At 40.9% G+C, this 27,639-nt stretch overlaps 1 protein-coding gene across 1 annotated transcript in view; it reads left to right on the top strand.

The window, feature by feature from the left end:
- RAB2A (RAB2A, member RAS oncogene family) overlaps positions 1–27,639 on the top strand; it is an 83,485-nt gene that overhangs the window by 31,890 nt on the left and 23,956 nt on the right. The window contains exons 4-6 of the mRNA XM_045003526.1: positions 15,325–15,407; positions 20,925–21,017; positions 26,230–26,341. Coding sequence (XP_044859461.1) covers positions 15,325–15,407; positions 20,925–21,017; positions 26,230–26,341 — 288 coding nt within the window. The remainder of the gene's footprint in view (positions 1–15,324; positions 15,408–20,924; positions 21,018–26,229; positions 26,342–27,639) is intronic.

Here is a 27,639-nt window from a genome sequence, read left to right as displayed (position 1 = left end):
CAACCTGGAGATTACAAGAAGAGGAACTGTGCAGCCTTGTGTCCCCCCTCCCCCCCCCACCCCCCAGTGTCCCTGTTCCCCGTGGAAAGCCCCACCTGCAGGCAGGTTTACAGGGCTGCAGCTAGCAAAGAAAGCAGTGGGACATGCCACGCCTGGCCCCTCGGTGCCAGGGCAAGGTGCATTCCAGAGTGCAGGGGGAGAGAGACAATGGAAAGCCCTGGGAGCCCTTGCCAGCAGCCTCCTTTTCCAGCCTGTAGTGCTGGATCTCCATCAGGGGCCCTTCTGGCATTTGGACTGCAACCTCCTTCTCTTCTCTTGCCCCGCCTCCACTTCACTTAATGGCAACTTTCAGAGAACGGCAACTTTTTGCTGGCAACCGAGAGGTTGCTAATAACTGGCATCCACTGTAGTTGTAATATAGGTTCAATGTCTGAGAGCACACATGTTCCTGTTTCAGAAACTGTCTGAACACCTCCACAATGGAAGAAGATTCTTTCTGATTCCTTCAGTGGTGGTGTATCTTCTTGTGTTCATCAGGAATTTCTCCAAAGTTCTCCTGTATGTGGCAGCAACAGAAGTAAACTAGGTCCTTGCTTAAGATGTGGGTTTAAGTGGGAGAAGAGAGGAAAATGTTTCCTGTTGCCCTTACCAGGTTTTTATGATCTTGTTAAGGAAGCTAAAATTGCTTCTGCAGATAAGTGTAGGCTTTATTTAAAACCTGAAGACCTCAGCAGTGTTCATGTTTTCATACAATGATCTCAGTCTATTTTACCAGTAGTAAACAGCAGAAGCTTTTGGTTTCTGTGACTTAAAGAAGATCTCTTTAATATGTTCAAAAGAATGGATTTTAATTTCACAACCGGAACATAATAGGCACAGATGTATCTAATTTAGGGTGGGAAGCATGGGCACTGGATTTTGCACTTGGATATCTTGTTCCCTCTAGAAATCCAAACTGTTTTTGAGATAAGGATCTCAGAATGCTGAGGATTATTCTGAACTCATATGTTACTTTCTAGGTACTAAAAAGTGTCCTAAAAAGATAACTTTATCTGTGGACAATTCAGCAGCTATTTGTTTTACAAATCTTTATGGAAAAGCTTACTCTTATGAAAAATGTGTGTCTTGAATAACTTTGCAGGTAAGTTACATTGCTTTTACATAGGTTTTACTAGAATGCCCTGAATTAAGTGGAAGTGAACCAAATTTTTCTGGAATAAATTATTGCAGGGTGGATCTGTCATTTACTCCTGGTGGAATTCTGTGCCAAAAAATTAAAAATTCTGTACACAATATTTTAAAATTCTGCATATTTTGTCAAAATAACATAATATAATCACGCCATTTTTAATTATTTTGGTAATTAATTTCAGAATACCTGTCAGCAAGTATGTCTGTAACAGTACAGACCAAAAAAAAAAAGATTCAGGAAATGTTTTTTTTTTTTTTTGACAAATAGATTCTTTACTAGGCAAATTAATACAGAACTTTGAGTAATTAATTTAAACGACAATACAGAGGTATTTCTCACATCCCTCAGAAGCAGTGCAAAGGCTTGGGAGGTATTTCTCACACCCCTCAGAAGCAGTGCAAAGGGGGGTAACAGAGGCCCTGAGGGAGAGGGAGTGAACCTAGAGGATTGTTGGGTGTGGGTGGGAAGTATGGAACAGGTTTTTTTGCAGGGGAGGGAGGGAGGGATTGGTAAGGAGTTGAGGAGCCTTGCCCATGCTGACCCTGACTGATTTCTAGCTTCTCCCATTCAGTCAAGCACATCTGCCCCTGTCCCCTTGTGCCCCTGCAGCCTCCCTCCCATTCAGCCCTTGGCTTAATGCTGTCACCCCACTAGCTCCTGAGTTCCACAGGCAGGTAGCTGTGATGGCCATAGCTGGCAGCTGGCTGTTACTGACGATCAACTGGCTGCTGGCTGTTATGGCGCCACAGCAGCCTCTAATGGGGGAGAGGCAGAACTGCGGAACTTCTTGGGCAGAATCTATTTTCTGCGCAGAAAAACAGTCTGCGCTGGACATGAATTCTGTGAGTGCGCAGAGGTGCAGAATTCCCCCAGGAGTAGTCATTGCGTGAAAGTGAGGCTCGTGTGTGGTTGGCTTCGCTAATTTATTTACACATCTTGGGTGTAAAAATATTTCAGAACTACAGTTTAAGGGCACATATCCGTCTCCCCTTTCACTCCATCTAAAATATTTTATTCCATAGTGCAGTCGTGGGGAGCCAAAAATCCCTACCGTGTTATAGCTGAAACCCCGTTATATCGGGGTAGGGGAGGCAGGGCTCTGGCAGTGATTTTAAAGAGCTCCGGGCTCCAGCCGCTTTGGGGAGCCCCAGGCCCTTTAAAGCGCCGGTGGAGCCCCACTGCCACAGCTCCAGGGTAGGGGCGGCAGGGCTCCTGCGGTGATTTAAAGGTCCCAGGGCTCCCCGCAGCAGCTGGAGCCCTAGGCCCTTTAAAGCGCCGCCAGAGCCCCGCTGCTACCGCGCTATACGCGAACCCGTGTTATATCAGGGTAGAGGTGTATAAAGCCAAGCAATAAGATCCATTTATAGGTCTCAAATGAAAACTGCAGGTGTGTATTATACACGGTACAGTATGGTTGATTACAAGCATCTTTCTGGGGTAGTAGGAGGGGTAAGGTTCACCGCTGTGCAGGGGGCCAGCATATGTCTAGTGCACCACTTATATCCCACTTAAATCTTCAAAATAGAGCTTAGGTGGGATTTAGTGAAGGATTAGTGAATGACCATTTGGAATTGTTTAAGAACATTTTACTTGATGTCCAAAAAGCCGTAATCCCAAAATCAAGGAAGATGGCCATGTGTGATGGGGAAATGAAGGAATATTTAAAAAAAAAACAAATGGAAGAAAGGGGAAGTTGATGATGATAAATATAAATCAGAAGCTAAAAATTGTGGGAAATTGATAAGGGAAGCAAAGGGGCACAACAAGAAATCTATGGCCAGCAGCTTTGAGGACAGAAAGGAGGAGTTCCTTTAAGTACAGTAGGAAAAAAAGAATTCTAACCATAGTATTGGTTCATTGCCATAAGGATAAGGTAGAATTATCAATAGTAATGCAAAAAAGGCTAAAGTGTTCAATAAATATTTTTGTTCTGTGTTTGGGTGGGGAACAGATCATGTCCTATATGATAGCACTCATTCTATTCCACTAGTATCTCAGGAGGATGTTAAACAGCAGATACTAAAATTAGACATCTTGAAATCAGTGGGTCCAGGTGTCTTGTATCTAAGAGTTCTAAAAGAGCTGGCGGAGGACCTTACTGGACCGTTACTGTTTATTTTTCAATACGTCTAGGAATACCGGGGAAGCTCCAGAAGACTGGAAGAAAGCTAATGTTGTATGCTATTACATAAGAAGGGTAAATGGGATAACCTGGGTAATTGTATGCCTGTCAATCTGACGTTAATCCTGGGCAATATAAAGGAGTGACTGATATAGGACTTCTTTAATAAGAATTAAAGGAAAGAAATATAATTTAATGCCAATCAACATGGGTTTATAGAAGATAAATCCCGTAAACTAACTTGATATCTTTTTTGTTTATGAGGTTACAGGTTTGGTTGATAAAGGTAAGAGTGTTGATGTAATATACTTAGACTTCTGTGAGGCATTTGACATAGTACCGCAGGACATTTTGATTTAAAAAAAAAACCCAAAAAACCCCAAAACAAAAAACTAGAAAAAAATCAAATCAAGATGGCACATGTTAAATGGATAAAAGCTGGCTAACTGATAGGTCTCAAAATGTAAATGTAAATGGGGAATCATCATCAAATGAGTGTGTTCCGAGAGGGGTCCTGCAGGGATTGTGGTTCTTGGTCCTATGCTATTTAACATCCTTATTAGTGACCTGGAAGAAAACATAAAATCATCACTTGATATAATTTGCAGATGACACACAAATTGGTGGAGTGGTAATAAAAAAAAAAAAAATGAAGAGGACAGATCATTGATTCAAAGTGATCTGGATTTCTTGGAAAACTGGATACAAGCAAACAATATGTGTTTTTAACGTGGCCAAATGTAAATGTATATATCTAGGAACAAAGAATGTAGGCCATACTTACATGATGGAGGACTCTATCCTCAGAAGAAGTGATTCTGAAAAAGATTTGAGAGTTGAGGTGGATAATCTGCTGAACGTGAGTTTGTAATGCAACGCTATGGCCGAAAGGGCTAATCCAGTCCTTGGATGAATAAACGGGGGGAATCTCGAATAGGAGTAGAGAAGGTATTTTATCCATCTATTTGGCACTGGTGCAATTGCAGTTGGAATACTGATTCCCATTCCGGTGTCCACAATTCAAGAAAGATGTTGATAATTTGGAGAGGATTCAGAGAAGAGCCATGACAATGATTAAAGAATTAGAAAATATGCCTTATAGTGATAGACTCAAGGAGCTCAATCTATTTAACTTAATAAAGAGAAGGTTATGGGGTGACTTGATTATAGTCTATAGACACCTACATGGGAACAAATATTTAATAATGGGGTCTTCAGTCTAGCAGATAAAGGTATACAGATCTATTGCATCTTACGATTTCAGCTTTACGCAGTCAGCAAAAACAAAACAAAAACAAAAAAAGAGAAAAATAACAATTTTAATACTGTACCTGTAGTGCGGGCAATTCTGCTCGCCATCACACTCAGTGTAATTTTGACTATACGCAATTTTCGTTTTACACACTGACTGCGGAATGTAACCCCAGTGTAAGATGTGAAAGACCTGTAACATGATCCAATGGCTAGGAGTTGAAGCTAGACAGATTCAGTCTGGAAAGAAGGCTTAATTTTTTTTTAAACTGAGTAATTAACCATTGGAACAGTTCATCAAGGTTCATCATGGATTCTCCATCACTGACAATTTTTAAATCAAGATTGGATGTTTTTCTGAAAGATATACTCTTGGAATTATGTTGGGGAAGTTCAGTGGCTGTGCTATACAGGAAGTGAGACTAGATAATCACAGTCGTCCTCTCTGAGCTTGGAATCTATGAGTAGGTGTTTTATTGGCCGCCTGCATGGTGGTGAATTTAACCCTAAAAGTCTAACTATACTTTTGACACATAATAAACTTGTCGCAAAAAAATTGTTTATTTAGTTTTGTGGTAAAGTTTAGAGCCTAATAGCTCTTGAAACCTTTAGTAAGGGCCCTACATTTCTAAGGTACTTTAATGACATTGGGTTGGTGGTAGTCTATGGAGCATCTTGCCTCAAGCATTTTGAAATTAAGATCCTATTTTGATCAGAAGTTACCATTCTACAGATATCCGTGGGTCTGTGTGAAGCAAAGTGATGGCCTGTCTAGTTCATAAGGAACAGATTGACAGTATTGCCAACTCCAACAGTTTTATTTGAATCTTTGGGCTTTTTGGACTATTGGAATACATAAAAATCTCATCTTTCATTTTAAAAAGTTTCTAGTCTGCATGGTAGTTGGGTGACCAGACAGCAAGTATGAAAAATTGGGACAGGGGTGGGGGATAATAGGAGCCTATATAAGAAAAAGACCCAAAAATCAGGACTGTCCCTATAAAATCAGGACATCTGGTCACCCTACATGGTAACCTAGCAAAACTTAGGAACCTTAGGCAGAGGATTGCAGAATACCTATGGGAAAGTTTCCTAGAGATCACTATAGAGGATTCCCAGGACATCCCAGTGTACATTAACAAACTTTTCCTCCAGGCCCCCACAGGCTGTTGTTAATTTCTGACCCTTATCCATCCTTTTTCCATGTAACAAAGTAAATGAGAGCTCAATCTCCACACACCGTGCAGTATTAAAGCAGAATGAGCACTTACCGGAGCTCCCCTCTCCTGAATCATGTGTATCAGAGCTGGAGTGCTGGGACTGGCTAGACTCCTCCAGAGTCAAAAAGAGGTCCTGATTTGCCATGCCACTGGACAACCCTAGTGACTTTTGTGGGGCTGTGACAGCAGTGCTGCAAAGGGCTCCCCGTGCTGCCCCGGGAGCCTTTCAAAAGTAGGGTAGCTTCCCTCATGGCTGGGGGCTTATCATCGTCGTCCTCGCAGTCCTAGCTGGGGATTGCTGCTCTATCCGAACCTCTGTATTATTCAAATCCCTTCCTTGTCCTGTAGCATAAGAGATGTGCTGTGGAGGTTTGGATAATAGGGTTTTGGATAAATGGGAATATACTGTATTGGCTTTTACAAGGAGCCTGATTAATCCTATTTCTTTGTCTATTCCATATGAATGTATAATACAGTGTCAGACCCATTTTTAATTTTGTATTCAGCTTCCAGTCTGCTCTTTTCATAAATGTCATTCTTGGCATCATAAGTAGTTAAACTCAAATTGGTCCCACCTGATCAGACTTGTAAAGTAGTAATATGAAGTCTTTTTTATAAATGTGTGAATCAATGTATTTAATATAAGGTTATTGGAAAAATGTAAAGCTTATTTTATGGCTGCTTAATAAACGCTGCTTTTCTTTTTTTTTTTTTTTTTTTTTTTGCTGGTACCAGGAAGCCTTATCGTGTGTGTGTTTCAGATTAGCAGGGCTTAAAATTATACATATTTAAAAATCAATTGTAGGTGTGTATCTACCTGCTATTTTGGCCTTCTTTTTGAAATGTGTTTCTGCAATATATTTGATACACACTTTTTTTTAGAATAAAAGACACTACTCATTAAAGAGCAAGATAATTAATTGTATATAAATCTAAATTTATGGTCTTCTCTATAGAAACTTATTTATCCACTCTCATTCTATTTAGGGTAAAAAGAAACTACATTTAGGTAGAGTGTTGAGAACATATATCTATCTGAGGGCATGCTTGATGTAGTGGCTGATGGTTGTGCCCTCAAACAAGTGTTAAGTACTGAGCTGTAAATTCACTTAGCACCTCTGTCAGGTGGTGTTGGTAATAACTAAGGTTGATTATTTGTGGCAAAAAATGGCAAAAGTGATGACTGTTCTGGCAATGAAATAAAATTATAGACTTTTGGTAGCTTTTTTTTCTAAGGGGAAGTCATGGCGCACGATATTTTTCATGAAGGGAAATTACAATATGACTTGCAGCACATGGGGTTTGAAGTTATTGTATATACATGGAGCCAAATTTGAAAGCTTCATAGAACCACTTGCTCAGTAGCAGGCTAGACAGGGTGACAAAGACTACGACTTTTCATGGGGTAGACGATGGAGAAACCTGTCGTTTTTTGTGATGGCATTTATGATCGTGACAAACAAGCAACCTTAATATAGAAGTATTTGTGGCAAATGCCTAACCATATCAGACTATCATAAATACGGTCTGATGTGATTTCAGCATATCACATCTAGTACTTCGGAACACTGATATTTCTGTTTGGGAGAAAAATTTCTTTGAGTAGATACATCCCTAAGTGAAATATATGTCTGTATGTGCCCAGCATGCAGGAGCTGGAGACTTTTGCCTAGCACTACTTATAGAGGGTCAGCACTCGCACCTCGTGGCTTTGACCCTTCTTCTGGCTATATAAAGCGGTGCCACCCTGATCCCTCTCAGTTCCTTCTCGCCACCTGTGGCTGGAGTTGGAGCTCTTTGTGGTTGTAGTCTCTCAACCTTGCATTTAGTCTTAGCCTAGTTTATTGTAGTTAGTGTTAGTTAATAGTGTTGCCCAGTGATACCCTCCCCACGGTTTAAACACTGTTCTTCCTGTATAGGGGTGATCCTCAACAGCTACCCCCGCTTGTGGTGCTTGCTTTGTCTCAGTGAGGCCCACCTTTAAAGAGCAGTGTTCAATTTGTAAATCATTTTAAAAATGGACTCCGGTGGTGCAGGACCTTTGTCAGAAACAGCACCTGCTTGAACAGGCTATGCAGCCTGATCCAGTACTGAGGCCCTCCTTGGGGTGAATATCATCCTCTGGCTCAGAGAGTGCTGCCACCTCTTGTTCTGGAGTAGGCGCCTTCCCAAAGGGGCAGAGGAGCCATTCTCTGTTGTCAGTGCTGAGGAAGAGGTCTCATTAAAAACAATCTGGACTGCTCCAGGTTGCAATGTGACACCTTTGCCTTCCCCAAGAAAAGCACGGACTGGCACAGAGCTAGTTCCAGTGTGTGGGATGGCATGGGTACCTCTGACCCTTCCCCAGCACCAGGTTGGAAGGGCAGAAACCCCATACCATTGACTCTAATTCCAGCCTCCAGGGTCTGTTGAGTCCGGTACCAACGAGGGAAATGTCAGTCACGATTGTGTCCATGTCATCAGTGTACCAGGCAGTCGCAGACCTCTGCCTTTCAGTCCCAATGTCACCATTGGTCCAGGAATTCCCCAGGGCTGTGCCACCTGTGGTCCCTCCAGTGGAGTAATCCACTGAGCCTCCATGTCTGTTGACACTGCATCCCGATACTCCCCTTCCTGTGATGGCGATGAAGCCGGTACTGGAATCGGTGCTGGGGACCTATGGCACCAGGACTCTTTGGCCCCACGGCATTCGATGATGCAAATGCTCTCATGGCGGCTCTCGCTACCTTTGATGCATTTGGGCACTCCAGTACTGCTGTTTCTGCAGGGACCAAAACTACTTGTGTCCACCGGCATGCTTGGTACCGACAATACCACTTTCAGTGAGGGCGCCAATTCACACCTCGTTCTGGGCGTCAGGTGAATCGGGCCACCTGTTGGCTCCTTCAGGAGTTTCTTCATCCATGTTGCTGAGATTCTAAGGCTCTGAGTCCAAGTCAGAGTTGTCATCCTCGCACTCCGCATCACCCAGTGAACTCGGGGGCCTATCAGTGGACCAGTATGGTTCTCCAGGTTGGCGTGTGCCCTGTGTCCAGGACAGAGGTCCCTGGCCTGGTCCCTACTGGCCACCAATATCAGTGGCCTTGGACTCAGTGGGATGCTCCTCATTTGCAGAGATCCTGTTCTTTGTCTCATTTGAAGCCGAATTCTCTCACTAGGTTGACAGTGGTGACTTTGGACTGCAAGCCCAAGCATTGGTGGTCTTTCTATGCGGAGCCAATGGAGTCTTCCCTCCTGGGTAAATCTTCCCGGGAACGAGAGCCAGTTTTGCCTCAGCCAAGACCTTCATTCTCATAACCAGACAATGCCGTGCTGCCTGGTTCATCCTCCCCTTCTATTCCGAAGGACATCTAAGGCATACCAGGACCACTTATACTGCATAGCCGCATCTCTGGATAGAGTTTCTCCAAGACAAAACACACAAACTAGTGGACATTTTACAACCCATTGTCCTCAGAAAGTGTCCCCTCCCAATCAATGATGCACTCCTTGAACCGGCAAGAGCTCTGTGGAATACACCAGCCTCTATGTCACCAGTGGCATAATGCATGGAAAAATGCTACTTTGTTCCCAGGGATTTGAGGGGTTCTGTTCCCTCCTGACCCCAAATTTCCTAGTCGTAATGGCAGTAAACAACAGGGCAGGTTCAAGTCTATCCTCAAGGACAGAGACTCCACTTCATAGTCCTTACAGATAAGGATAAAAAATCACAAGATTTGTTGGCCAAGTATAACTTCCTCAATTGGTCAGCCATGGCTAAATTCAAGGACTACTTGCCTGAGGCCTCATGTGAGAAGTTCCAGGCATCCCCTGCAGAAAGCTGTTTCATGGACAAAATGTCCTTGCAGTCCACCCTTGTTGTTCCAGACATCTTGGCCAGAGTTATGGCTTCAGTGGTAACTAAGAGGATGGACTTCCTGGTTGACGTCCGGAGCAATCTCAATCTAGGGTTTGCCCTTTGACAGCCAAGTCTTGTTCTTGAACAAAACTGATGACACTTTGCACTCCTTCAGGGATTCCAGGGCTAGTTTGAGGTCCTTGGGAGTATACATGCCATCCACACAAAGATGCTAGTATGGGGTACAGCAGCAACAGTATTGCCCACAGCATTGCTTTGTGCAACCTTTTCCCCCTGAAGCAACTTGACTACTCTAGAGAGAGAGAGAGAGAGAGAGAGAGATCCCACAAGAGGAAGCAGTCGGGCTTGGACTTTGGACAGTCCACATGTCTTCCCTAGGCACAGGCCAAGCATCCATTTTAACTCTTTTTTTGTCCGGAGCAATGGTCTAGTCATCACCCTGTCCCCTGTATTTTCCCCTGCCCCCCGTCCCTTTGGGGTCAGCCTGGCCTGCTTTTACAGTACTTGGGGCTGATTACCTCAAACAGGTGGGACCTAGACATTGGCAGATTGTGCTGTGTAATCCAGTTCCTCTCCACACCCCTTTCCTGACCCCTCTCATGAGACACTGCTCATCAAGCAGGTCAGCTCTCTGTTGAAGTTGGGAGCGGTGGAGGAATTTCCCCAGAAACACTGGGGCCATGGCTTTTACTCTGGGTACCTCCTGATACTGAAATCCAAGGGCAGGATGAGACCTATTCTCAACCATTCTGGCCTCAACAAATTCATCAAGTACATGAGATTCCACATGGTCACTATCGGCTATCCTCCCACACTGTCTCAGAATGACTGGTTCACGGCTCTCAATCTTCAGGATGCTTGTTTTCATGTGATTCTACTGAGTCACTGGAAGTTCTTGCATTTTGCGATAGGCGAACGCCACTTTCAGTATATGATTTGCTGTTCAGCCTCTCTTCTCCCCCTGAGTCTTCACCAAATGCATGGCAATGGTCATGGCATATCTCAAGAGGAAGGGAATCCACATCTTTCTGATTGGTTGCTGAAGGATAGCTCCAAAGAGAAGGGTCTCGCCCATGTCAACACCACATTGTGTTGCTCAACTGTCCAACTCATTTTAAACTCCACAAAGTCAACCTTGGCTCCCACTCAAAAACTTTAATTCAGTGGGGCCCTGTTATAGTCCATGAGATTGAGGGCATTCCTGCTGACCAGCCGCTTCCAGGCAATTAACAGCTCTGCCTCAGTCTGCAGTCTCAGCCATCAACAACAGTCTGTGTGCGTCTGAGGCTGTTGTCCAAGCAGACATGTGGCACACAGATGGTCCAGTTTGCCAGGTTGCGCCTTTGCCCTCTTCAGATGTGGTTGAGGACAATTTACCACCCTCCCCAGCATTCTCTGGACAGGTTGGTTCACCTTCCTCCACTAGTCCTGGATTCCTTGCACTAGTGGGAGTCCCCACATAATGTTGCCAAGGAGTCCCTTTCACTCAGCTCTCTCCAACCAAGTCATTGATTACCAACGCTTCCCTTCTGGGTTTGGGGGAGATGGGGCACATCTGGACTCATTGAGAGTGCAGGGCCTGTGTTCAGAACAGGAAGCCTAAATCCATATCAACATGTTGGAACCTTGGGCCATCCACAGTGCATGTTGTGCCTTCTGGGACTTCATCATACACTCAGTGGTTCGCATACTCACAATGCAATGCACCATGTGAACAAGCAAGGGATAACATTCCATGTTACTGTTTCTGGAGGCAGTCAACCTGTGTCAATGTTTTGTATCAAAGATGACATCACTCCGGTAGCAATCCATTTGCCAGGGATGTAAAATCATCTTGCAGACCCTCTCAGCCACGAGTGGTCCTTGAAGTGTTCTCTGGGTCGTCTTTGCAACGTGGGGCATCCCTGTCATCAAGCTGTTTGTGACGGGGGAAAACAACGTGTCACCTGTTCCGCTCCCGGAGGGGCCTCAGTCCAGGCTCCCTCTCCAACAGCTTCCATTGCAGCTGGAAGTAGGCTCTTTTGTCTGCCTTTCCACCTATTCTGCTCATTCCACAGGTCATCCTCAAGCTCAAGGTGGATCAGGCCAAAGGTCATTCTCATTGCTCAAGCTTGGCCGAGACCATACTGGTTCTTAGACTTCCTTGCTCTATCAGTTCAGCCTCCCATACTGCTTCCTCTCCATCCCAACCTCCTCACTCAGGACCATGACTGCACCCTCCATCCTGCGATCAGCTCCCTGCACCTTATGGCATGTATGCTACATGGCTGAATGAAGAGGAGGAGCAGTGCTTGGTGGCTGTCTGACAAGTCCTCCTCAACAGTAGGAAGTGCTTCACTAGGACAGCCTACTTAGCGAAGTGCAAGAGGTTCTTGGTGTGGTCCTTGACCTGTGGGATCCAACTAACAGGGCTCCCATCCAGGACATCTTGGAGTACCTGCTGTATCTTCGGAAATCAGGCCTTGCGCTCAGTTCATTGAGTGCATTTGACAACGGTATCTGCGTTCCACCCTCTGACTCAAGGGAAGTCAGTTTTTTTCCAATGCCATGCTGACAAGATTTCTGAAGGGGCTTCTCTCCTCACATCCTCCAGTCTAAGAACCAGTTCCCTTGTGGGACATAAACACAGTCCGGGCAGGTATGATAGGCCCTTCATTCAGTCCCTCCTGTCTCAGAAAACCGTGTTCCTGATTGCCATCACTTTGGAAAGAAGAGTGTGAGAGTTGCAAGCCCTAATGGCTGAGCTGCCTTGTACTCAGTTCCCCAAGGACAAAATAATGTGACCACACCCAAAATTTTTATCCAAGGCAGTCTCTCAGTTGCATCTGAATCAAGCAATGTATTTACCTGTGTTTTTCCCTGAGATGCACTCTTCCCCAGAAGAACAACGCCTTCATACTCTGGATGTCAGATGATATCTAGCCTTTTACCTAGACAGGACCAAACCATTTTTGTGTTTCTCCTTCCTTGTTTGTGTCAGATGCAAATCACATGAAGAGGCAAGCAATCTCTGCACAGATCACCTCTAGATGGATACCATCCTGTATTAAGACTGGATATGAGATAGCTTTGGCTACGCCTCCTCAGTGCACATGGGCTCACTCCACAAGAGCACAAACGACATGGATAGCGTTCCTCAGTGACATTTTCATACTGGACATTTGGTGAGCAGCCATGTGGTCATCCATGCATATATTATGGGACCATTATGCTATTTCTGCATCTTCCAGGGTGATGCAGGCATAGGAATTGCAGGACTGCCCTTCTAATTGCAGTAAACTCCAAACCCCTCTGGACTGGGGTACTGCTCGCAACTCACCTAATTGGAATACATGCCTGCATCTATTCAAAGAGAAAAAGTTTTTGTGTTGGAGTCGCCTCTCAAGCTTTTGGTGTGAAGGAACTGAGGGGGGGGATCAGAGTGGCACCACCTCATATAGCCAGGGTAGGGGCTACAGTCATGTGGCGCAAGCACCACCACTCAAAGGGTACTGCTAGGCAAAAGTCTCTGACTTAGGTGTATTTGTGCCAGAGCGCCAAGTGGAATACACGTCTGCATCACATCTCGAAGAATCAGTTACAGTAAGTAACCCATTTTTTACTAGTGTTTTACTTTCTGTGAGTTTGAGAACTGTTCACTCACTAGGAAAAATATATTTGTAGAGTTCATGGAGCTTCTGGGTTTAGAACTAAGGACAGAGTTGTAAAATCTTATTGGCATCCTGTCTGTGGTGCATATAAACTTTAACAGCAAACTGAGAGTAGCACTTTTTAACTTTGTAAAGATGTATGTGTGGGCGTAGCACCTGAAGAGTGGCTAGAGTCCTGTTTTTTGTTACAATTGTTCAAGAAAGCATTTTAAAAAATATAATTTTTAAAGTGTGTGTTTGTGTTGCCCGCAGTGTGGTTAGGGCATAAGCTTTCAATAAACAGTTTAAGTTTACTGAACTTAAACCAGTTCAATAAACCAGTTTAAGTTACTGGTTAGCCTGGGAGGTCATAATGTTAGTTGAGGAAACCCATATACACCACAGCAAAACTCTAACAAAGTATTCTTTACAATGTGTGTGTGTTTTGATTTTTATTTTTTAATATTATGGATTCTTTTGTAGAGTAGATACGGCCTATGTCACTCTTGCTAGTGAACGCCTCTTCTCCCTGATTCAAGAGGGCCTTTCTTGGAAGATAAGCTTATTCAGTGGGAGTAAGTTCCCTACATACCCAGTATGTATATCTGGCAGAAGCCTCTCTTTTGATAAAATAACAGATTAAGGATACATGGTTTCCTTTTTCAAAAATCATTCTTAATTTCAGCTGAGTAACAATATTTTACTACTTGTAGGGCCTTCTCCACATAAATGTTAGTATGTCCTAATCCTGCTCAGTGGCATTTTCTGACATCACTAGAAGACATATTGTATGTGGCTTAGAATTGGAGGTGAACATTTCACATCTCAGCATTTATAACATGGTTGTCAGATGCTGGTGAGCCTTTCCCTTGGGAAATGGGGGAAGGGAGCTCAGGGTTTGCTGCTGTGCATTTCTGCATTTTCCAGGAGCTGAATCTTGATTAGGCCTACTCTTCTGTCCACTGAACCTGTTTAACTTTCTGTATATTGTTTTCTTACTGTACAGTTAACTAAATACATTTGTCATTAGTTCCCTTGCCCTGAAGAATTTAATACTCTTATATATGCAGAAATGGATCTTTCCAAATAGAAATAGTACAGGTGACTCTTCTTTGAAAGCTGAATGATGACACTTCCTAGGGGTTAGGGACATTTTGGACTGCACAGAGGGGTAAAAACAAACTGAAGAATCTTACACTATGACCATAAATATGAATCAGTGGGCCACATCCTTTGTGCTGAGAGACCCTTGTAACAGAAATTCTTATCTACAAAAAAGAAACTGCCTAATTTATGCAGGATCTCTGGTGTTTGATTCACCAGTGGGTATGAAGATGACTCTTACATCCTGTTGCCTTTTGACAAGCATTATATATCAAATAGAAAGGAAACTGATTAAGTGTAGAGCAGAATGATATGAAATTAAATTCTGAACCATTTTCTGTTTTTCATAATAAAATGATTACTGAAAGAATTCCATCTGAAGACTGTTGAAAGCTGGCAGCAGTTTATGATATAACGGATAAAATCTGCATCCTTGGCCTTCCAACAACCTTTACACCAGCAGATGGTGGGCGTAAAGATGTCATTCATCATTTATTTACAATGGGCTTTATTTATTCTAGTGTCAACAGCTGCCCCAAGGAGCGGGTTATTGAATTCAAATGTGAAGCTCTGGGTTATTTGCTTCCTTTCAAATTTGTCTTCAGAGCTTAGTTGCTAGGAGTCCATTCTGTGTTCTAATAATGATTCATGTATTGTGAAGCCATTCAGTAAATTTGGTTGTCAGGGATTGCCAAAAAAGGTTTAGAGGTCTTGTTCCTGATCTTTCTTTCTCTTTTTTTTATTTTTTTATTTTATTAATGACATTCTGCTGTAGTCATCTTCTTATATGTGACTTTTCTTTCCAGAACTAGTGAGGTTTTGTTCTCCAAGTTCTCCCCCCCCCCCAAAAACCAAAAAAAAACCCTCAATGTAATTTAATAAGTTGGTAGCTTTTGTCACAGATGGTAATTTAATAAATGAAATAACTGTACTTTGTTTTCCTACAGGCAGGGCAAGAGTCCTTCCGCTCCATCACAAGGTCATACTACAGAGGGGCAGCAGGGGCTTTACTAGTATATGACATTACAAGGTGAGAAACTTAATGAAGGACATCAGAAATATTTTAGAATGTACAATTAGATTTTTTTTGTCTGTAAAAATGTTATAGATACGTTTCAATAAAATAAACTGAAATACAAGACATGCGAAAACTGTAGTAAATGGTGTATTAACATCACCTGGTCTAAATCTTCAAAAGTTAAGAAATGCCAAGTGAAGGTTGAACCTTACCTCTGTACCATATGGTCTTTAATTTCATGATTTACTTTTTTTCTTCAATTACAACACATACGCACCTGAGATCCTAAGTGGGCTTGTACTTGGGTGGCTAACCTGTGTTGCCACAACTTTACTTCTATTTTTAGTGAGCTAGCACAATCAAAACTAGCTCAGGTATACCTGCATGTGTTGTAATCATGTCTCCTATGCAGTATAGCTATACAGTAACTCCTCACTTAAAGTCATCCCAGTTAATGTTATGTTGCTGATCAGTTAGGGAATATGCTCGTTTAAAGTTGTGCAATGCACCCTTCTAATGTCGTTTGGCAGCCTCTTGCCTTGTCCACTGCTTGCAGGAAGAGCAGCCCATTGCAGCTAGCTGGTGGGGGCTTCTAACCTGGGTGGACTGGCAGCCCCCCTATCAATCAGCTCCGCACTCCCCTAAGTCCCTTGTGCTGCAGCCGCCCAGCAGGCTATCACTGGCAGTTCAGCTGTCCCTCCCCCCACTGCCATGTGCTGCTCCTGCCCTCTGCCTTGGAGCTGCTCCCAGAGACTCCTGCTTGCTGTGCAGGGAGGGAACGGGATGGGGGGGGGGAGGCTAATGTCAGGGTGTCCCCCCCTGCTCCTGCACCCTGCTTACCCTTTCTCCATATCGGGCAGGGAGGGGACACAGACGGAGAGAGACAGAGAGCACCTGGGGCAGCAGCTGCTGTCTTAACTTCCTGATCCACTTAAAAAGACAATGCACTTAAGAGTGGGTCAGCTTACTTAAAGGGGCAGTGTGCATCTCTCTCTCACACACAAGGTGTGTGTCTGTCTCTGTCTGCTATGCTTTCTCCCCTCCCTTGTGTTCGTGCTGCTTTGTGTGAGAGGCTATATTAACAACAATGTATTAACCCTTTAGGGCTCAGCCGAGTGCTAGTTCATCATTTAGCAGCAAGGCATTCCCTGGGAAATATCCCTCCCTTTTCCACCCTCTAACTTCACCACCTCAACCAAGCTTCACAATCATCATAGCTGTGAACAGTATTAAATTGTTTGTTTTTAAAAATATACTGTGTGTATATCTATACAATATATAGTTTTTTGTCTGGTGGAAAGAAATTTCTATGGAACCTAACTCCCCCTCCCCCCGATTTACATTAATTCTTATGGGAAAATTGGATTCGCTTAACATCGTTTCGCTTAAAGTCGCATTTTTTCAGGAACATAACTACAACGTTAAGCAAGGTGTTACTGTATCCTTAGAAGGCCTGCAGGATGTATAATCAAATAATTTCCAATTATGGAATTTACATATGGTATTTACTCATTTATTGCAAACCAGTGGCGCTTCCAAGTTAGGGAGAGTAAAGTGCTCATCAGTAGCTTTTCTTTTGCCCTTTTTTTTTTAAGCCAGAAAACTAGGAAATTAGGACTGTCAATCACAGTTAACACAAGTGATTAACTCAAAACAAATTAACTAGATTAAAAAAAAGTCATGATTAATCAGTTTTAATCACACTGTTAATAGAATACCAATTTAAGTTTTATGATAAATATTTTTGGATGTTTTACTACATTTTCAAATATATTGATTTTGGTTACAACACAATACAAAGTGTACAGTGCTTACTTTATATTTTTTTCTTACAAATATTTGCGTTGTAAAAAAGATAAACAAAATAAATAGTATATTTAATTCACCTCATACAAGTGCTGTAGTGCAATCTCTTTATTGTGAAAGTGCAACTTTCAAATGTAGAATTATTTTTTTTACATAACTGCACTCAAAACAATATAAAACTTTAGAGCCTACAAGTCCACTCAGTCCTCCTTCTTGTTCAGCCAATCGATAAGACAAACAAGTCTGTTTATATTTATGGAAGATAATGCTGCCCACTTCTTATTTACAAGGTCACCTGAAAGTGAAAACAGGCATTCACATGGCACTGTTGTAGCTGGCATTGCAAGGTATTTATTTTACCAGATATGCTAAACATTCGTATGCCCCTTCATGCTTCCACTTGTAGATGCTAAAGTTTTATATTGTTTTGTTTGTGAGTGCAGTTGTAGAATTATTATTATTTTATACATTTGTAAGCTGCACTTTAACAATAGAGATTGCACTATAGTACTTGTATGAGATGAAAAACAAAATAAATAGTATTTTTCAGATCTTTTTACAGTGCAAATATTTGTCATTAAAAATAATATAAAGTGAGCACTGTACACTTGTATTCTGTGTTGTCATTGATATCAGTATATTTGAAAATGTAGAAAAATATCCAAAAATATTTAATAAATTGTAATTGGTGTTCTGTTTAACAGTATGATTAAAGCTTTGATTAATTGCGATTATTTCTTTTAATAATATGACAGCCCTATAGGAAATTCTGTACAAGATCTTTTAAAAGTTGTTACAGCTGCATGGGTAAGCACTGAGGGCTTGGCTACACTTGAAAGTTGCAGCGCTGGGAGTTACAGCGCTGGTCGTGCAGCTGTGTAGGGACAGCGCTGGAGTGTGGCCATACTCGCAGCTACCAGCGCTGGTGTGTGGCCACATTTGCAGCATTTGCAGTGCTGTTGGGAGTGATGCATTATGGGCAGCTATCCCAGTGTTCAAGTGGCAGCAACGTGCTTTTCAAAAGAGGGGGGTGGGGGGTGGTGTAGTGTGACAGGAAGCGGGGGGGAGAGAGAGAGTGGATTTTTGGAGCCAACACTGTGTGTTAGCTTCCTGACTTGAAAAATCAGAAAATGTTCCCGACCCCTTAGTCTTAACTCTTAATTGCAAACAGCCTGCATCCAACGGACTCCCCGCTGTTTCCCTGCCTGCCTCATTATCTCATTTGATTGTTCACAGCCAGGTACAGATTGATCACAGCAAACAGGAGCTGTGTTTGTTTTTTAGATAAGCAGCTCCGGGAGCAACGCGCGGAGCTCTGAGTTCACAACAAATCAAAGAGAGGCAGCATAACAAAACAAAGAGTAATTTAGTTAAAAGCATTCTGGGATATCTGCTAATACCCTGGAGGCCAATAACAGCGCTGGTGTGTGTCCAAACTTGACGAGCAGCGCTGGATCACCAGCGCTGCAATCGCTACACCCCAACCAGACCAGGTGTACAGCCAGCGCTGCAGCCAGGGAGTTGCAGCGCTGGATGTGCCTTGCAAGTGTGGACGGTTACTAATTGCAGCGCTGGAAAGCCTCCACCAGCGCTGCAACTTTCAAGTGTAGCCAAGCCCTATGAAAATACCAAAGTTTGTGCTGAAAGCAGAACTTTACCGCTGCTCTCTGTATGTGTCCATTATAAAGTCAGCCTATATACCTCCCAGTTGCATTTTAGATATACCCTAAGACACATCGCAGGCTTCTGAAGTGCTTACTGCCTGAAAACTGTGTAGGTGGACATGAGTTTCTGAATTCAGGATTAAAGCATTAGTGCAGGGGTCGGCAGCCTTTCAGAAGTGGTGTGCTTGAGTCTTCATTTATTCACTCTAATTTAAGGTTTCGCATGCCAGTAATACATTGTAACATTTTTAGAAGGTCTTTTTCTATAAGTCTATAATATATAACTAAATTGTTGTTTTTGTATGTAAAGTAAACAAGGTTTTTAAAATGTTTAAGAAACTTTATTTAAAATTCAATTAAAATGCAGAGCCCCCCGGACCGGTGGCCAGTGTGAGTGCCACTGAAAATCGGCTCGCGTGCTGCCTTCGGCACATGTGCCATAGGTTGCCTACCCCTGCATTAGTGTTTTCAAAGTGTGCAGCAGACCTCCCTTTGCACCTTACAACCTTTGCAGAATCCTTGCTGTGGTTCATGCATGTTTTCATTACACTTTTTCACTACATATCTAACTTATTCACATTTACAAGCTAATAGTTGAAAAGTGCAGTATGTAATTTTTTTTTCAAGGGTCATAACTACTGAGTTGAAACGAATTTCATCACAACGGGTAGCAGCTTTTTCAGTAAGGGCTGTTTCCATGCCAAGTTTAATCTTTTGCAGCCTCAGTTGTACATCTGTTCAAAAAGAGTTGTAAGGGTTTTTTTTTGTGATTTTGCTTATAATGGAACAAGCATCTTCGTGCAAAAACTGTTTTTGTGGGGGCGGGTAGTACAAAGAGTGAAGACTATATATTTTTTTCATTTTTCTTTAAAAACTTTTTTACTTAAACTTCCTAAAATATGTATTCTTTTAGGCAGAGACTGAACCTGGAAATCTTGACTGTAGCAGTTGCTATTGTATCCACTGCATTAGTGTGTTGTGGTGGTTTTTGTTTTTAAAGTTTTTGAATTATTTACGTCGTTTAGAAGAATTCTTTACAATGTGTGGGGCCTTTTATTGATTACTCTTAATGAAAGTTATAGTCATGAAATCTACAGTTATATTGCTGAAAGCATCCTGTGTGAACTTGCTGATTTTTAGGTGAAGACAGCCACCATTTTGTTCTTGCTTCCCTGTTTACTACTACTTGTCTGCCTGTTCCTTTCCCCCAGGGGGAATTCTAGCTGTTTTCAGCAGACATGTTTCAGAGCTCAGTGAGTTCACTGCTTGAGTCATGAGGTGGAGCTTTGGAGGCAGCAGTCTTCTAACTGGCACTCTGAACCCTGAACCTTGCATGCTGACTCTGCCAATAACGAAACAACAAAAACCTTTGATCGTTGAACTTGAGGTGTCTTTGAACTTGATGAGCTTTCCTTTCCATCATCCACCTCCTTCATCCATCCCTTTACCCCGGCTCCTTTAAGCTGATAACATTCTAGCTATCAGAAAGAAGGAAAGATGCGGTTAAAACCTCCCATACTCCTTATTGCTGAGAAAAGGGAAAGGTAGGTATGGCAAATAGTGGATCTTGCAGCAGAATGGAGCAGCAGCCTGTGGCATAGCTCAAACTGGAAATCTTCATTAAAACTACATAAATGAATAACAAAATTAATACATGTATATTAGTTCAACAAACCTTCATTTTCTGCATTCTTTTCAATGCATTTCATGCTAATATAAAAGTGTTTTGGTTTTTTTGTCTTGTTCCCCCCCCCCCCCCCCCCCCCCATGCCAGGGTGTACTTGCCACATAATATGGGTGAAATCTTGGCTCCATTGAAGTCAGTGGAAGCTTTGCCATTGACTACATCGGGGCCAGGATTTCACCCTTTATGTCTTGTGTCTCAGAGTATATTGAACTTTGATTATGCTTACAGTATATTGGCTTGTGTGTGAAATTAATGTAAGAAATCTTATCATTGAAGTAAATTACTAAAGAAAAATCTGTGGGTGATAGTATTTGGGCAAATACTTTTTTTCTTGAAGCATCACTCTTAATTTTCATTCTTGTTCAAACTCAGGAGAGACACTTTTAATCACTTGACAACCTGGTTAGAAGATGCTCGCCAGCATTCCAATTCCAACATGGTCATTATGCTTATTGGAAATAAAAGGTAAAAATAATCCTTTATGAAATAGAAGCTAATGAGTTTGCAGGTAATAAAGCTTTATGACCTGCTTGTTTAGGTAATAGTTCTCCTCTGATATTTGTGATTCTTTGTAATCAATGTACTAATTTTAGATAATTTTTAAACTTTAATGAACATAAAGATTTTTCAGTGCACAAAAAAAGTACATTTCTAAATAGTCTGGATGTAATAACCTCATTCATGGATGAGCTATATGCACTCCTGCTCTGTCTAGATCATTCAGAAGTAATTTTAATTTAAAAAGACAAAGTCCAGTAATTTGTTTAGGTTTAGTTTTTGATGCTGTTAATTAATTAAACTGAGCTTATTTGCATTTCTTTCTAATACTACTTGAAATGTAAATTTTTGCATGTGTATGCCAGAGTGGTTACAGTTTTTCCCTACATTTGACAAAAATCTGTGTCTTTTCCTGAAAGAATGGTGAGGAGGGGGAGAAAAAGCATTTTTATATATAAAACTCGAAACTCATACTATGCAGTTCACTTCATAAGCACATTTATGCTGCAAAAATTAAAGACACGCTCACTATCCAAAACGGAAAGTGTGTTCAGTAAATGAAACTAAAGTAGATCTGGTTACACTTTTAAAAAACATGTAGGTTTCTATAAGCTAGTTGGAAAAATAAAAATGTTTGCAACAAACTGATACAGTAAGTGATTATCTAGACCTATTTTTCTTGTGTCTGGCATTAGATGCGATGTACTTTTTATCCTACTTACTTGCATTTTCAATACCTAGCCTATTAATTTTCAGCCAAAGCAATCCAAATGTGCTAAAAATGCTCTCTTGATTCTGAAATGGTTGAACAGGAACTTAGGTCTTTAGAAAAATGATAATTATTAAATCAGCACATTTCTTGAGTTTTCTAACATTTTGATTCAGCAAACTGTGACAGCATATTAGCAAACAGATTTTTTGGTAAAAATCTGGAACTTCAATTTCAAATACTAAAGGAGAAGATAGAAGTTCAGGATTTAAGTGATTTGTCAGCTATGTTACAGCTGCCTTTTCCTGGTCTGAGATCAACCCATCTCTATGACTGAGCAATTCTACAAAGGTGTCAGTTGTAATGGTAATTTTTGTAATGTGGATACATGTCCACTCAATTGAACTGACTACCAGCTCATTTCACAATCTGGCTCATTCATCTAATATTTTTCCATGAAATCTTATTTCCATGTAAAATTAACTTTTAACATGCTCTGAAGTCAAGTAATTGTGAAAGCTGCCTAAAAGTTTTATTATTGCATATAATCTGGAAAAAGGACTGTACGGCTAACTGACAGTTTTCCATTAGCCAGTGAAATGGATTGAGTAGTCAAACTGGCAAACGCTAACTTTTCTGAATTAAATGTACAAACTACACCCATTTTACTTAAATGAGTGGTCACACATTCTTCTGGTCATGTGAGCTAAAATATGGCAGTGAGGGAATTAGCGTATCGTGTGGCAAATTAGATCTGCATTGTGTGTATGTGAGAGATAAATACCACATCAGTTTGCATAATATAACTTCTCTTTGTCCAGCCATGTTAGAAGAAAGACAAGCGATGATAAACGTGGCAGGCTGCAGTTTCATTCACTTAAAATATCCAGGAGTACCTGGCAATAAATTGTACAGTGCAGGTCATCACTTTCTTAATAATTTCCACGTAATCCCCAACCTTGTCCCAGCCATCCCATTGCTGGGACTCTGCTTCCATCACCTCATATAAGATGAAATGGAGGCTATAAAAGATCAGCGCCCTGCTGTTCAAGTCATTAGGAGCCCCAAAACCCCCTTTCTCAGGTCCCGTAAAGGATGCTTTCCTTCAAATCCTTTTTTCCAGTCCATTTTGTCCGATAATCATATCCCTTGCATGCCAAAGACCTGCACTAGACTTCTGCCATGAGTTTTATGTATTGTGTTGCAATATTGTACCATAAATCCCCTGTCTACCTCACTGGGTCCCAGACCTGCTGGTGGGAAAGGCAAAACGTCCTGTCCCAGCCAGTCTGGCAGTGAGGAAAAAATTCATTCCCAACCCCCAAAGAAATGGGTGACTATTGTAATCCCCACAGCGGGTCATGAGAAAAACACCTGATCCTTTTTTCATAGTTGTGGATGGGTGCTGCAAGCTCAATCCTGTTGGTAAGTGCTTTTCTGGAGCTGCCTGTGGTATAAATAACCCCCATATACACTCATCTCATCAGCAGGAAAACCAGTGACCCAACACTGACTTGGCCCCAGCTGCTTTCTGCCCCTCATGTAAACTTTCCGCCTCCTTCCCACCCATTGTAGGGGAATCCCTTAAAGGGGCAGCATCCCTTTTCCACCGACCAGCAAGATAAAGACCTCTTGCATGAAGGCTACCGTGAGCACGTTTTTCCGAGCTGCTAGGGGACTCATCTGTTTGTTTTTCTCCTGCTAAAATATACTGCATATTTTGAATGTATTCTTTTGCAGTTAATTGCTAATATGCTTACTATAACACATAACTGGGAGTGTGATGATCCATTAGGTTGTGTGCCACAATCATTAATATCACACTTAAAACTCCTATTGCTTAAACATAATCTGTTAATGTACAGATATCTCATAACATTGTTACTTTACAATGTGGTGAGATTTTTTTAAATGCCTTTAGAAAGCTACAATCCTAAAGCAAAAGGAGCAGTAATCTTCAAGAAACAACCTTTCTAATTTTTCTTTAGATTTCACTAGGCTTTAAAGGAAAAAATACACCCAGCTGAAATGTATATACTACAACAGTGGTTTTATTTCTTTAATTCTGGTAATGGGGAAGATTACTTAAATTATGTAAGTATCCCTAACACCATAATCCAAGATATTGCTTAAATTGATGTTTCATTGTAAACATTTGATAAAGTATATGCAAATAATATAGTCAGAATAAGACTGTACAGTGCAAATTGCATTGTTACATCTTCACAGTAACAAAGCACCAAAACAATACAGGTCCTATCACTTAATCCTTTCAAAAGAAGAAATAATGGCAAACCTTTACAGCTGTACTAGTCTGACAAGACCAAATACTTTAAATCACTGGAATGGGTGGGTAGGGATAGGGTTGCAACCTGGGGTACCAGAAGATGCAGATAAGACTTCACTTCCAAAAAAAAGTTGAGAAATAGTGGGTTTGGACTGGATTCACCCCTCGGCTTACTCCAGTTTTAAACTGGTGCAACTGCATTGAAATTAATGGAGGAGTTGTACTAGTTTAAAACTGGCATAACACTGCTGTGGGTTAATCTTGTATTATAGTGGCTGAGACTTAATATCCAGCATTTCTTTTCTTTACCCCTTTCTCCTCCCCATTCCTCAGGTTTTAGGAAATGTTCCTTTACTTTAGTCTTTCAAAAAAGGGAATAAGTAGAATTTTGGGGAGTAACTCTGACATTTCCTTAGGAAAATTTAAGTTGGAAACAAAGAAGCCTTAACTCATTGAGTTAAGAAGACAAAGTACAGGAGAATTTTCAGTCTTTATAATTATTTTTATAATGATGCGCACACACAGGGGTGCGTGTGGGTGGGTATGTAATATCAAGGCAGCAACCTTTTCTATCAGATATTTACATGAATATTTGAAATGGTTACTTAAATTTAGAGCTTTGTTCTGCATATGTGTTTTAACACATTAATTGTAAGGACATTTTAAAATATCCTACAAATTCTAAACCACTTTTGAAACTTGCAGATCTCAACTGACTGACAGACACTGCATGTACATATTAGCTCAAGCCTCAAAGTCATTATCAGGGCAGGTATTCCAGGACTTCCAGAACAAACACCGTGCTAACTTGCCCCAAACTTTGAGTCAAATGTTTAATATGATGAAATTGGTTTTTTTTTCATAAGTCATATTCATTACACAGTACCTCTTAGTATCTTTATAAATGCAGCTATAGTCTTAGTACATGTACTTAGCCAAAGAATACAATCAAAATTGTTGTATTAACACAAGACTGTCAAAATACCAGATACCTGTCTTGTGATGCAAAATATAAGTGCAGTGGGCGGGATTAAAAAGTAAACATGAAAATAAAATATTATATAGATACTTCACTCTTGTATACATTGTGTTCATCAAAATTGTCATTATAAAGTCAATACGGCACTAATATTATCCATGGCTGACCACTACAAGATTTTATCTTTTTAAATGGGTGTTCAGTTTACAGTTAGCTATTTTACTTGGAACACTGTTTGCAAACATATTTTACATGAACAGTTTAGGTACAACTTTTAAAAAGTGTAATCCCTCCTGTCCAAAATGAAGGTAAGCAGAATAGACAGGAAGTAAATATATCACTCTGCACACTAACAAAATCTGAGTTCTTAAGAATGAAATAGCCACAGCTATTAAAATTACCTTATGTAACTCACAACATGTGATGTCATTTTTTTTAGTTGTCCAATCCAAGTACGCTATTTCCTAACCTACAATAATACATTTTCACTTAGACTTCTTAGGAAGTAGAAAATGAGTAGTTTTGTGTATCCGTCACTCAATTTCACCTGTCTGTTGCAAAGGAGTCTTTATGAGTATGCAACTTCAAGACCAAAAATTAGGTTTTGTAAGAAACAAGGTTTAATGCAACATAGAATCATTTAGAAATGTTTCTCTTTATGATTTGTAATACGTTTTTTGTCTGAATATAAGATTTCTTTTGTTGCATTTGCAGTCCCTACATGCCAGTGTTGTGTTGCATGTGAATCCCAGAAAATGAAGCTGACTGATCCCTTTTTATTTCACAAAAAGTTTATTTGTATAAATACATGCTTTTTACCAGTTTAAATTTCTAGAGGGTGGATCAATTGATGATGCTACATTTGAGAGGAGAGATACTTGCCTCTAACAATAGTTCTCTAAAGTTAGTGTCTATGCATACATGCTCCCCTATATTTTCCTTCTGGAAGCTGGTTCATTATAAAGTTCATGCTATGTCTGGGTCAAAAATAACTTATTACTTCAAACAAATGTGGTATGACTATCCCTTATGGTACCACTGCTGCATATTTGACTTGAAGTAAAGATTCTAACTAATAGATGTGAATAGTTCCCTTGATGGGAAGCACATGAAAGCCATGTGAGGTACGTCTCTAAAGAAACTGCTTTTGGAGTCTTTTTACTTGTCCAGGTAAGTAACTCTGTCTCTTGTTTGGTCATCTTAGTGACTTAGAATCTAGAAGAGAAGTGAAAAAAGAAGAAGGTGAAGCATTTGCACGAGAGCATGGACTTATTTTTATGGAGACATCTGCCAAAACTGCTTCTAATGTCGAGGAGGTAACTGCACTTACAATTGTTCTTGATAACGTTTTAATTAAACAGTTGGTTTTAAGCTTTTAATCTTTTAACATACTTTCCCGCTGCTTTATACTGAAAGTTTTTTTGAATCTCATTTTACTCTCCCTTTTAGAAATATAACTTGAACCCTACTCTTCATTTTTCTATTTTGTTTTTTTTAAATATTCTGAGATGATTTTCAGTAAAATGTAGTGAACACATCAGACTGAGTAAATTGGTGAGGTTGCAGTGTTTAACTTCTCTGCTATACTACCTTTCTACAAGAATTTACAGATATTTATCAGCTTAAGAAAGCTAAGATGTACATTTACAGCATTTCAAATATAGTGTCAAAATACTGAGTGTTGTAATACTGTGCCTCTTCTTTGAGTTTTTGTTAGCAAAAATCATGGGTCACCTGATGAAATTAATAGGCAGAAGGTTTAATACAAAGAGAGGAAGTATTTTTTCCACACAACTCACAGCTAATCTTTGGAACTCATTGCCATGGGATGTAGTGATGGCCAAGAGTATAATTGGGTTAAAAAAAAGAACTGGATAAGTTGATGGAGGATAGATCCATCAATGGCTAGTAGCCAAGATGGTCAGGAATGACCCTAAACCTCTGATTACCAGAATCTAGGAGTGGAAGCTAGGAATGGATCACTCTCTACTTGTCCTGATCAGTATGCTCCCCCTGAAGTTCTGATATAGGCCATTGTTGGAGACAGGATACTGGGACCGTGTTCAGACTCTTCTGTTCTAGTATGTATTTCTGACTGTTTAGTCTGATTTTGGTACTTTTCATATTGTGTTCACTTTTGATAGTGGATTTGTTGCCCATTAGCTGTCTGATATCAAAAGGAAAAACAAGGTAAAACTACTTCCCGTAGAAGGAAGCTGGAAATAGAATCCACAGCTGCCTTACTCCCAGTTGAGGCGTAGGGCTTTCATGTGCTGCAATCAGAAGTAGTACAGTCCTGTCTAGGGAAGTTGAATACAAACTTCCTAAACCATGTAAGATATACATTCTCTCTGCCTGCTGAAGGGATCCATACCTTGTAGGAGTCAAGCTCACATCTAGCGCCACTAAACAGGATCCTATTTATATTTTCCCAGATTGGTCAATGTTTTCTGTGGTCTAAGGCACATGTATTCACCAAAATAAACTTTAAATCTACTGAAACTTTTTCACAGTGGTGGAAATTCAATGCCTGTGAAATTTCAGGTGAATTTGGTTTCACAATGGCAAAATAGAGGTGAAAGTGTGAGGGTGAATGTTAAATCAGGTTTATAAG

This window comes from Mauremys mutica, chromosome 2 (genome assembly GCF_020497125.1).
Source record: "Mauremys mutica isolate MM-2020 ecotype Southern chromosome 2, ASM2049712v1, whole genome shotgun sequence".
Classification (NCBI taxonomy): Eukaryota; Metazoa; Chordata; order Testudines; family Geoemydidae; genus Mauremys; species Mauremys mutica.
Note: the sequence above shows the minus strand (reverse complement) of the source record. Positions and strands in the feature narration are given on the sequence as shown.